At 44.4% G+C, this 13025-nt stretch overlaps 1 protein-coding gene across 1 annotated transcript in view; it reads left to right on the top strand.

The window, feature by feature from the left end:
• The window catches only part of LAT2 (linker for activation of T cells family member 2), a 44356-nt gene extending 31422 nt beyond the window's left edge, over positions 1-12934 (top strand). The window contains 7 exon segments of the mRNA XM_072640178.1: positions 4606-4641; positions 5537-5567; positions 7052-7107; positions 9232-9291; positions 9796-9867; positions 11351-11419; positions 12195-12934. Of these exon segments, the coding sequence (XP_072496279.1) occupies positions 4606-4641; positions 5537-5567; positions 7052-7107; positions 9232-9291; positions 9796-9867; positions 11351-11415 (320 nt within the window). The 3' untranslated portion in view covers positions 11416-11419; positions 12195-12934.
• The last annotated feature ends 91 nt before the right edge of the window (positions 12935-13025 follow it).

Genomic DNA, 13025 nt, shown 5'->3' with positions numbered 1-13025 from the left:
AATAGACAGGAGACAGTTTAGGAAGAAAGGGCAGCTGGAATGTGGGTAGGGCCTCCAGATAGAGTTAGAAGATCAGGAATTAAGGTGGAGACCTGGATCTGGGTTAGATAAAGTGAAGTCTTATCTGTTAGAGCCCTCGTAGTTCCATGGAACGAAGTCTGAGCATTTTCAAAAGGTGAAAGTGGGGATCACAGCCTGACAGTAGACAGGCATGATTTAGAGGTGTCTGGGAAGTGTAAAAAATGGTTGAGAGTGAGGAAGACCTGCCCTGGGGTCCTTCCTTAGGATCTCACTAACTGTATGACCCTGGGCAAGTCACTTAACCTCTGTCTGCCTGCGAAATGGGGACACAAATACCTACCTCCCCTGGTTGCTATATAAATCAAATCAAATGAGATAATATAATATGAAATAAAGCACTTTGAAAACCTTTAAACTTAATCCTATCATCCCTGGAGAGCAGGAATTGATAGAAGGGTCCAGGGCTCTGAGGTGGTTCCATTTGAACTGGGCTGAAGGAACCAGGGTTATTTAGACTAAAGAAAAGAGAATGTACTCATGAGAATACAAAGTCTGTGTTTAAGAATTTGAAGAGAAGTCTAGGGAATAGAACGATTGGACTTTTTCCATTTGGTCCCAGGGGGAAGAAGAAAGTTTGTTGTCTTGAAAATCTTGTTCTGAGAGCTGTGCTAAAGGGGGTGAGCTGGAGGGGGCAGGAGGATTGTGGGGGAGACATCGAAGAGGGCTTTCTTGGGCAGGGGGGACTAGCTGGCTTCTGAGAGTCTTGATAGCAACTGAGTTCAGCCCGGACTAGCAGACTAGGAGAGGTATGTCATCCTCTCTCCACCACAGGGACCTGACTCAAGCTCAGCCCAGGGCCCTCCCATAGGGGATTTTGTCAGGGTGTGGCTTCCACCCAAGAGACAGCTATGCTCAGATCATTCTACTCCTTCATCTACCAGCTAGAGAGTTTTGTCATTTTTATCATGTTGTCTTGGTCTACTTACAAGAAACGTTTATTTCTCCAGTTATTTAAATCTGTCTTTATGTAGAGTGTTGAATAGTTGTGTTCACATAGTTCCTGTGTGTGTTGGCAGGTAGACTCCTGTCTATAGTTATTTTAAATAAATTTTCTCTATCTCTTCCTGCTGAGTTTTGTTGGTAGTATATAGAAATGCTCATGATTTTTGTGAATTTATTTTATATCTTGCAATTTTGATGAGGTAATGATATCAATTACATTTTTAGTTGACTGTCTAGAAGTATCTTAATAAACTATCACATTTCCTGCAAAAAGTGATAATTTTGTTTCTTCATTGACTATGATTATTCCTTCCACTTCTTTTTCTTGTCTTATTGCAATAGTTGGCATTTCTAGCATAATATTAAATAATAATGGTGACCATGGACATCCTTGCTTCATCTCTGATCTTATTAGAAAGGTTGATAGCTTATCCCCATTACAGATAATTGGTGATCTTGGTTTTAGAGAAAAACTACCTATCATTTTAAGGAAAGCTCTATTTATTCCTGTATCTTCTAGCACTTTTTCCTAAAACAGTATTGAGGGTCTTATATTTTGTCAAAAGCTTTTTCTGCACTTATTAAAGCCATCATATGATTTTGTTAGTTTTGTTATTAATATGGCAAATTATGCTTATAGTTTTCCTAATGTTGAACCAGCACTGAATTCCTGCCTGGTCATAGTACATGATCTTTGTGATATATTGCTACAATCTCCTTGCTAGCGTTTGCTTAAGATTTTTGCATCAGTATTCACTAGAGCAATTGGTTTGTAGTTTTCTTTTTCTGTTTTGACTCTCCCTGGTCTGGGTATCAAAGTTGTATTTGTGTCATAGAAGGGGTTTGGCAGGATATCTTCTTTACCTAGTTTTTTTCAAACTATATTTTTATGCAGTATTGAAATGAATTGTTCTTTAAATGTTTGGTGGAATTCACTTGTAACTCTGTCTGTTCTTGGGTTTGGTTTTGTTTGGTTTTGGTTTTTTTTAGGAGAGTTTATTTATTCTTCCAGCCAGTGGGGCATCATGGTACAGTGGAAAGATCACTGGGTCAGGAGTTAAAGGGTCTAAGTTCAGATCTTACTCTGTTACTTATTTCCCATCTGACCTTGGGAAGATTACTTCACACACCCCTCCCCTTTAAAAATGAGGGGGTTGGAGTAGATGGCCTCTGATATCCGTTCTAGCTGTAGAACTATAATGGTATAATAAGGACCTGTGTGTGATTGATGGGCACCTTCCCCTGCCCCCATCAAATTATCCCACTCTGTTTTAGAATTGGAGGCTTGGAAAGGGCCCTAGAGATTATACAGTCCTGCTTCCTCTGAGAGCCAGGGAGGGGTCACTCATCAAAGGTCACAAACTAGGTAATCAAATAACATCAGATATTAGGAACCAGCTCTCTTGACTCTCATAGTTCACTGTTCTATCTAACATATCATGTCTCTTCATTCCCTTGAGGCTCTTTGTCCTGCCCTCCTACATTGCAGACTTCCAGGGGTGAAGGGAATGGCTGGAATGAATGGTGGAATTTTAGGCTCAGTAGTAGACCAAGGAAGGAGAGATCTGAGGATCGGGGTGGGAGAGTTGGGAGCAAACAACTTTCTAAGAGCAGATGTAGGTGGCATATTGTGAATGAGGGAGGTCCTAGAGACAAAGCTTCCTCTTCTCCTCTTTGGAACTGTGACAACTTTCTAGACTGAGGGCCTGAAACTCTGACCTGGGTGCCATCCTGCAGTGGCCACAGCTAACCTGGAGACTGTCTCTTCTGTCACAAGTAAGGGTGTGAAATGAAGCCATTAGAGAAAATCAGAGAGAGATAAGACAGGGCCCCCCCAAGACTCCTGCTCACCACCCTAGCCTGGCTGCTCCCCTGAGTCTACTGTGGGGGATGCAGAGTGAGAGAGAGAGGCACTGTCACAAGATAATAAAAATAGCAAATATGTGTATAGTGCCTACTGTGTGCTAAGTTCTTTACAAATACTATCTCATTTGATCTTCAGGACAACCCTGGGAGGTAAGAGCTATTATGAGTGTCCCATTTTACAGATGAGGGTTAGGGTTAGATTTAGACAGAGGTTATGCGACTTGCCCAGAGGCCAGATAACTAGTAGTGTCTGAGGTGGGATTTGAATTCAAGTCTTTCCAATGCCAGGCTCTGAACTCTATCCACTGTGTCACCTTACTGCCTCAGACTAGACTGAGGATCCCTAAAGACCACATGAGGAAGTCAAAACTAGGACCTACTTAGAGACCCCAACTTGGTTAGAACAGAGCATCTCCAAACTTTCCAGCCCAGAGACCTTTGCACAGGGACAAAGACTCCTCTTTACCCAGCTTGTATTCCCAACTTCCTGCCCCTCTCCTCCATCCCCTCCTCAGGACAGATAATCTGCTGGGTCCTTGGCAGAAACATCTATCTCTTGGTCATGAGGGAATGATGAATTTTTGCTGGTTCCACTGTGAATATTGACATATGTCTCTTTCTCAAACTATCCCACCTCCCACTCATCTCACCAAATGTTTTGTAAAACTGTGAAGCCTTGAAGACCCCAACCTCTGACTTTCCTATCCTTTTCCTCCCCCTGGTGGCTGATCGATCACTCCTTTCCCCCAACACTCATTCCCACACTTTTAGAAGTAGGGTTCCTGAAACTTTTTTGGAATGCTTGGGTCTCCTGATGCCTTCTCAGAATGTTTTTAAACTCCTAAAACAAAATACATAGAATTATAAAGGAAACCAATTTTGTTGAAATAGTTATCAATATATATATATTTTTTAAAAAATAAGTTTGTGGAGCCTTAGCTTAAGAATTTCTATTTTTAAGAATTATAGACATTAAGAATTAGAAGGGACCTCAGAGGTTACAGGATCATAGAGTTAGAGCTGGCAGGGACCTCAGAGTCTTAATTTTACAGATGAGGAAACAGAGGCACAGAGCAGTAATCAGAAGCAGGATTTAAAACCAGTTCCTCTGACTCTAAAGTTAGGGTTCTTTATACTGTACTAAGAAGTCTCCCAAGGTCATCTTGTCAAACTCCCCACCCCCCACATGAAACTGTGCTCTGGAAAAAGGCTCTGATATCTATCCCTTCTATAGACCTCAGTGTGAGTGAGGCTCACTCTCTCAGGAGAGCCAGTATTCTGAACATAAGCCCTCCCTGGGGAGGACAAAACTCTGTCACAGGGATGTTAGGTGGGAGGATAGATTTGGGAAGGCAGGGAGATCCTTACTGGGTACCTGAAATCACAAGCATTTGTGAGCTCAGAAAGGAAGTCAGGCAGCTACACTCCAGGGCAAGAAGGAGGAGGACCCCAGCTTTTGACCACTCTGAGATTGATGGGGCTCCGACTCAGTTGACCTCTCCAAGTGTGGTTGAGGTTGGTCCTGACTGGGGATTTTAGCTCATGCTTTACCCACAAATTATGCCCCTGAAGATAACTCAGAATGAATTGGCCAAGGTCCCCTAAGCAATTCCCCTTAGGAGGCCAGGGCCTGGAATGCCCATTGAGGATAAGGGACTACAAGCTTAGGACTAGGCAGCATCAGATTCCATATCAATACCTTCTGGTTTCTTTCAGATCCTGACACCTCTAGGTATCAGAACCTCAGGAAAGGTAAGTCAGCCTGCCAGAAGGTCTGCTCTGAGAAAGAAGCCCCTTCCTCTGTGGTCTAATACAAACAGCACTGAATTCAGGGTCAGGGGACTTGGATTCAGATCCAGATTGTGCTGATTACACACAACTGGGCCTCAGTTTCCTCAGTTGTAAAATGACGTTCCAGTTGTAAATACAGGATCCTAGGATCTTTTATCTCCTCTCCTCCCAGAGGTGGGGGACTATAGGTATGTAACACTGCATAACTATACTATCGGATTGTGACAGTGTAGTTTTACTGAATTGTAGCGAGGTAGTGCTAGAGTGCTACCTGGAGTCAGGAAGACCTAAGTTCAAATCCAACCCAACACTAGCTGGGTGACCATAGGCAAGTCTGTTTCCCTCAGTTTCCTTATCTGTAAAATGGGGCAATAATAACACCTAACTCAGCCTTATTGTGAGGATCAAATGAGATATTTGTAAAGTGTTTTGCAAACCTTAAAACTATATATAAAGGCTAGCTATTATTATTTTAAAACACTTTGTTGTTGCACAACTGACTGGGGAGAGGAGAGGGAAAGATGTATTTAGAAACAAGGTAGTGAGAAACATAGGTTAGGGATAGCGACTATGCCTGTGATTTCGATGGTGCGAGGATGGTGCAGTTGAGGAAACTCCTTCCTCCCTTTGCAGGTCGGCACCACCTCTAAAACTAATTGCCCGAGGAAGTTGTTGAGAACCCTGAGAGACTTGCCCAGGGTCACACAGTTAACAGGGACAGGTCTTTAACTCAACCTTTCCTGGTTTTGCAACTGGCTTTCTAGCCACCACAGAGACAGAGGAAATCAATAAAGATTAGAGGGGGAATTTGGGGGAGATTAGTGCTAATTTTCTAATCAAATCCTTGTCTTTGCAGGAAGTAGAAAAGAATCTGAATCAGCCTATGTGTAAGTTGACTTTCCCCTGTCATGGTATCTCTTTTATGTTGGCTTTCTTCCTCATAAAATACAAGAATGGAAAAATGGGGAGGGGGTGAGGACAGAGGGTCCCATCTCAGAAAAAGGTGGGGAAGTCAATCTGATGGAAACAGTCCAACTCTAACCCTCTCTGAATGAAGGAGTATTTATATCACAGGCTCCTGCCTGTCATTTGGTTCCACCTGCCTTCCAAGGTCACCAGAGGCTCAACACTTCTGATCTAATTGGGGGTGCGGAGTGGGGAGTAGGGAGTAGGGAATAAAACAGGTAGATAAGCAAGTGCAAAATATTGAATTTCACAGGAAGGGAGGAATTCCTGGCAGTGGACTCCAAAGGACCGAGCCCAGGTTGGGTTCTGGGGAGCAAAGAGGCAGTGGAAGATCCCTGTCATAATGAGGGGGAGGGGGCGGGGGAAGAAACACAGTCCTTGCCCTCAGGGAGTCTCTAGTCCAGAGAGTTTTCCACACCATTTTGGTGTTCCTGATTCCTTAGGAAGTTCTGGTGAAATGCATGGACTTCTCAGAATCCCAGTTGTAAATGCATAAAATAAAATTCATAAGATAAAAACCAATATTGAAATAGTTATACCTATCCATCCATCCATCCATCCATCCATCCATCCATCCATCCATCCATCTATCTACCTATCTATTTAACTCTCTGTCTATCTGTCTATTTATCCCCCTCCCATCTACTGGAAGAAAAAAAATTTTTTTTTTAGAAAAAGGGGGGAAAAATACTCAGTAAAACCAAGTGATGCATGGAAGGAACCTGACAGCATCTGCAATGTTCCACACACGCACCGCCCCCTCCCTCCATCTCTCCACCCTGCTTGTTCTCTATAACTTCACAATATTCATTATGGTGATGATGATGTGGTAGCTTTTTCCATTTACATGGTTATAATCTTTGTGTGTGCTGTCTCCCCGACTCTCCTTCCTTCATGGACATCTGTCCGTCTTTCCTTTCTTCTCTATCTTCCTCTCTCTTCCCTTCTAGGGTTCCTTCCATCTCTGACATCTGATGATTTTATAATCTAAACTGGTGGGGTGGGGGTGGGGCAGGAGGCTGTTGTCCAAGGTAGCTCTCTGAACCCATGTCCTCAGGTAGTGAGCTAGGAGAGAACAGCCCTGTTTTCATGAACTGCGGTTAGACATTGAGGAAAAAAATAAACTAAAAGTTGCCCTTTTGAGCTGATGGAAATTATTGACATCATATACGCTGTGGGAGGGCTGAGGGGGTGGGAGGCCAGACAAACAACCCCGAATAGCAACAGCATCTAAACAAAAACAACTTGGAAGGGGGGAGGGGGGACCAGGAAGGCTGATCTTGACCTCCTGCCAGTCTCACACCTCAACAGAAAGGAGAGCTCCCAGGATGATTGATTGCTCATGGAAGGTAGTATCTTTTACATGGGTCTTTGTGTTTGTTTTTGCTTTTGCTTTCTCCTTTAGAGATCCCATTACAACAGACTATTGCAACTTTGGGCAGTTCCAGAGGCAACTGAAAGGTAGGGAAGACTCCAGATGTTGGCATGAGCTAGGGAATTGGTGGGGGGATCACTGGACTGGGGACTTTTCAGCTAGACCTTGAAGGATGTGGGGATTTCAAAGGGCAACAGAGATGAGGAAGGAAATTCGAACAGGAAGGTAGGACCAGTTGGGTGTGGGCGAGGAGGAAGAGGAGCAGGTCAGCCTAGTTAGAACTTGATTAACCAATCAATCAACAAGTATTTATTAAGTACCTACTATATGGCAGACTGCCAGGTTCTGGAGATGTGAGCACAAAGAACAGGATAACTTCCTAGAAAAGAGTTTTTATCCTAATGAGAGATACAATGAATATGTACAAAAATGTATATGAAGGTAATTAATACAGGTATCTACAAAATAGTTAAATACAAGATTGGGAGAGGTCAAGAGAAGTCTGGTGCAGAAGATGCTTATGACTGCAGAGAAAGAGGTCTGAAGGTCCCTCCACTGATAATAACAAGCAATTTGTATTTCTGTAGTGCCTGAGGTCTACAAGGTACTTTTCTCATGGCTACCTTGAAGGTAGATAGTGCAACCAAGCAGCATTTATTAGTCACTTACTGTATACCAGACATTGCAGGGCAGCTAGGTGGTGCAGTGGATAGAGCACCACTGCAGGAGTCAGGAAGACCTGAGTTCAAATCTCACCTCAGACACTTGACACTCACTAGCTGTGTGACCTTGGGCAAATCACTTAACCCCAATTGCCTCATCCTGGGTCATCTCCAGTCATCCTGATGAATATCTGGTCACTGGATTCAGATGGCTCTGTAGTAGAAGTAAGACTGGTGACCTGCACAACCCTCCCTCACTCAAAACAAAGTCAAGTGCAAGTCATGTCTTTATTTCTCTGATGGCATGGTCTTCTTTGGCAACGAAGGACGAACACACACCAGACACTTTGGTAAGGGCTGGGGATATAAAGAGAAAAGCAAATGAATCCCTGCCCTCCAGGAATTTATACCATAAAGAGAGACTGCCTTCCAAGTATAGATATATTTGTGATTCTATCTTTAAAGTAAATATTCTGTTGTAAAAGCCTAAAAAGGGAATATGGATTTGGTGGCTGTGAAAAGGAACGACTAGAGTTGGGGAGTCTGGAAGCAGGGAGCAGGAGAGAGATGGTGAGGGTCTGAACTAGGGTGATAGCTGTGTAAGGAGAGGGGAGGGCAAGGAGATGACATCACAAGACTTGGCAAAAGATTGGAAATAGTAGTGAGGGTGAGAAAGGAGTCAAGGGTGACTGGGAGGATGGTTGTGCCTTTGACAGAAACGGGAAGCTCGGAGGAGGGATGGATGGTGGTGGTGGTGGTGGGAAATGTAATGAATTCCGGACTGCAAGGTGGTGAAGTGCACCTGACCCTGGAGTGAGGAGGACCAGAGTTCAATCTGACCTCAGACGCTTACTAGCTATGTGACCCCCGACAAGTCATTTAACCCTCATTGCCTCCAAAACTAAAAAAAAAATGTAATGAAATCTGTTTTGGACAGGTCCGTTGGGCATCCAGGTGGAGATGTCTTCCAGGCGACAGCCTCTCAGATACTTGCACTTAATGACTGTGCCCTCCCTAGTTCTCCGCTAACCATCCTCAGTTCCTTCAATTCATTCTTTTATAACCTGGTTTTCCTGTGTGACCTGGCTTCCAGATGCTTCCCTGTTCTAGTCATCCCCCTTCTCAGCATGCTCCAGTTTTTGAGATTCTCTTTGCAGTGTTTTGCCTGCAAGACACCATCTCCCATCTGTGGGCTTTTGCACTGGCTGGGTCCCATACATAGAATGCACTCTTTCCTCACCTCTGCCTCTGGGAATCTCTGGTTTCCTTTAAAGCTCAGCTACACCTTCTGCAGGAAAACTTCCTGATCTCATCCTCCTCTCCTTTTCTCCCTTCCAAAATTACCTTGTTTTCTTTTTGTGTATATTCAGGCTTTGCCTACAGTTACTTGTCTCTCCCAATAGAATTTATATAAAGTCCTGGGGGAGGTGGGCTTTGAGGAAGGGAAATGAAACATGAAAGGAGAGAAGGCAGCAATGACAGGTACAAAAACACAGCTCTCTTTAAAAGGCACTCAATGATCACTGTCTTTCCTCTGTCCTCTTGCAGAAGATGACGAAGATACGATTTCTTATGAGAATATCCTGATCTGCAAACCTATTGAGGAAGGTAAAGGAAAGAAGCCCCGGGCAAGGCTGATTGTGGGATTTCAAACTGGGTGGGGGACATAAGGGTGGCTTCCCTTTTCTAAACATCTTTAAGGTTGGCTTGAAGATGAGGTCAGCAGGGCAAGGATTGTCCTTTCTGACTCATACGTAGATCTAGAGTGGGGAGGGACCTCATAGGCCACCTAGAACATAGTCCTCATTTTACAGATGAGGAGACTGTGGCCCATGAAGGTTAAATGAAATAATACATGTCAAGGGCTTTGAAAACTTCAAAGCACGGAGTAAACGTGAGCAGTCTGTGCTTCCGCCACTTTATCGATGCAGCAGTATTAATGCTGTAGTCTGCTTGAGCTGGTTCTTCTCATTCACCTCCTGAGGACAAGTCTCTCTGAATTTATCTAGCCTGGTCCTCCAAGAGAGGGACTGTGGGGGCCATGAAAGCTCAGCTTGGGGAAAGGGTTGTAACTGGCTTCCTCCAGCTCTCTCTCTCTGCTTTGTCCTTCAGTTGTGGAAGAATCTGAGGATTATCAGAACTCGGCATCCATCGAGCAGTGGAGACAGTCAATAAAGGCAGAAAGTAAGTGTCCTGGACTTGGTGTTTGGGGGTCAGAGCAAGAGGTGCCCAGTGATGGGCTATGGCCCTGCTTCCTTTCCCCCACCCCCAGGGAGTGAGCTTTACAGGCCTTAACCTGGGGCAGCTGGTGGTGCAGTGGATAATGTGCCAGGCCCTGGATTCAGGAGAACCTGAATTCAAATGTAGCCTCGGGACTCTTATTAGCTGTGTGACCCTGGGCAAGTCACTTAACTCTGTTAGTATCAGTTTCCTGATCTGTAAAATGAGCTGGAGAAGAAAATGGCAAACCACTCCAACTAAACAGTCAAAACAAAATCAGGACTCCAAAATACCCTGTATCTTCACCTGGTTCCTACTTCAGCTAAATCCTTTCAACTGGCATGAGTTGTTGAAAATCAGCAACAAAGGGTTAATTTCTCACAAGGTGTGGTCTGTGTGGGGAAAGGACCCAAGACAATAGAGAGCAAGCTGGACTCTCAATCAATCAGCGCACATTTATCATCCCCCAAATATGTGCCAGGCACTGGGCCTGCCCTAAGCTACATTCCAGTCAAGGAATTATGCACATATAAGTATAGAGGAAACAAATCTGGGAGGAGAAAGGCATTATTAGCTAGAAGGAATGAAGGCTTCCTAAAGCTGACCTGGATCCTAACAGGCCTTGGTGGGGCCACCTCACCTCCTCCTTCCCATCTCCAGTCGATATAATTCAATTGAATTCAACAAGCATCTATCTACTAGACACCTACTATGTGCCAGGCTTTGGGAGGTACAAAGACAAAACCAAAGCCCTCAAAGATCTCACAGTCTATTAGGGAGGGACATAGGCCATGTGAGAAGATGATTTGAGGAGAGATCAGGAAAGGCTTTCCGAAGGTAGTAGGTCCTAAATTAAAGGAAGCCCCAGTTTTTAAGAGGGGGAGGGAAGGAAAGTGCACACTCTGTGCATGGAGGACCACAGTACATGCACATGGATACCACATGGGCAATGGGGGAATGAGCGAAGTGGAATGTTTACCAAACTGTGTAAAAGGTGGCAGGCAGCCTCCACCTTGTAGGAAGTTTGTGAGAAGGGGGATTATTTTTATCCTACAAGTAATAAAGAGCATGGAGAAGCCCCCTCTGACTTTTTACCCACCTTAGGGACCAGAATCTCCAGTGACACCCCTGAAGGACCTTGTCATCTCATCTCCAGGCTATTGTTATTCAGTTGTGTCTGACTCTTCATGACCCCATTGGGGGTTTTCTTGGCAAAGATACTGGAGTGGTTTGCCATTTCCTTCTCCAGCTTATTTTACAGATCAGGAAACTGAGGCAAACAAAGTTAAATGACTGGCCTAGGGTCACACAGCTAGTAAGAGTCTGAGGCTAGATTTGAACTTAGGAAGATTACACCACCAAACTGTCCCATCTCAAGGCTAGATGGGATTACCACCCAGAGTAAGGAACTGCAAGGTGTCCAACTTGAACCTACCTTCTCCTACAGGAATCCCAGAGGATGACTCCAGTGACCCTGATTATGTGAATGGAGAAGTGGGCCTCATGCAGTAAGAAGGTAAAGGGAGGGCTGATGGGTGATAATCATTGCCCACATCCCCATAGCCTGGATGGTTTCTAATGTGCTTATCTCTCATCAGTCTGGGGAGTCAGATGTGGGGGGAGGGAAGCATACTTGTGATAGCACTGGTGTGGACCGCCCAGCATGGAAACTCCCTCTGCTTGCCTCTATTAGACCATTTAATTTACACAGTTGTAAGAATGCCATACCATTCCATTGGTCATGCTCACTTTACCACATGTAAAGAAAGAGCTCTGCAAAGTGTTATAAAATGCCACATATCTCAAGTGCTATATATGCTTAGAGTGTTGCATGAATGCTAGATATTATTATCATCTTATCTTCTCATATTTCTTTGTAGTCTTTATATTTGTCATATATTGACTGTGTGACCTGGACTAGCCACTTCCATCCTCAGTGCCCCCAGGCAATACACCAGGACTGTAAGTTACAGGTCAGGGGCTGCATTGGCAGAGGGAGTTCCCTCAGTGGGAGTTCCGCTGCCAATGACATCACAGGTTTGGTCCAGAAAAAATTGTCCTTAGATTATCATTGGAGTAGCTCCATCATTTCTTGATTATAGGTTTTTGATTTTTTGGTGACAAACTCTGCTTCTGGGATGGTTTTTGCCCAGATAGGTATTTTATTCTCATCCTGTTAACTCCTTAGCATATCCTGGGTAGAGACTGCTCTGTAACTCTAATGGGGATTCCTGGCATTTCACCTTTCTGTTTCCTCAATGAATGGATCTGTCTCTTCCTCTTGGTTGAAGGTAGCCAGACTGAGGAGCAGAAGGAAGCTATGACCCACCTGACCTACTGATCCCATCCAAGTCACCTCGCAGAGGAAGGATTTTCCTCAAAAACTTACTCATGGGCCACTATCTTTCCCCTCCCTCTTCCTGGAGTCGCTCAAAGTGAAACCCAACACTTGACCCCTGAGATTGACATATGGTGGCACCAAGACACTTGGAGCTATGGCCCAACTGTCCAGGAAATCTGACCTCAGTGAGTTGGGGAGGCTCCTAGAGTGAAGGAAGGACCATGAAATTCCTGGCATCTCCCCCATCTAGGGCCTAAGGACTGCTTTCTCATTGTCCATGGTTCTGTCTTGCTTTCTACCTGTCAGAAAGAAGCTCTATTCATAGCATGGGATAGTGGAAGGAGCCTAGATTTGTAGTCAAAGGGCCTGGGTTCAAATCCCACCCTTGTTGCTTACTTGTGTGCCTTTGGGCAGGTGTCTCAAACTCATTGGGCCTCAGTTTTCTCTTCTGTAACATAGGGGTTTGGACTGAATGGCCTCTGAGATCCTTTCTGGCTCTGAATTTATGATTCGATGATAAACATCCCTCGCTAACAAAAGCAGAAGGCAGACCCTTCTTCGGCCCTTGGCGTCTGTGTCCGAAGCACGGAGTTTCTTCTTGATACTGTGGTTATTTATGTGGGTGGGTCTGTATTTTATATTGTAATGACCTGGAGGCTTTACCTCTTATAAAGTATTGCATCCATATAATTTCTAATATATTTACTATGATCAAAGTATTGGCAGGGTGATTCGCTACGGAGCTGTGTGACTTTTGGAAATCAGTAAACATTTACTGAGG

The sequence above is a fragment of the Notamacropus eugenii genome, chromosome 2, assembly GCF_028372415.1.
Source record: "Notamacropus eugenii isolate mMacEug1 chromosome 2, mMacEug1.pri_v2, whole genome shotgun sequence".
Lineage (NCBI taxonomy): Eukaryota > Metazoa > Chordata > Mammalia > Diprotodontia > Macropodidae > Notamacropus > Notamacropus eugenii.
This window is presented reverse-complemented; position numbering and strand designations above follow the sequence as displayed.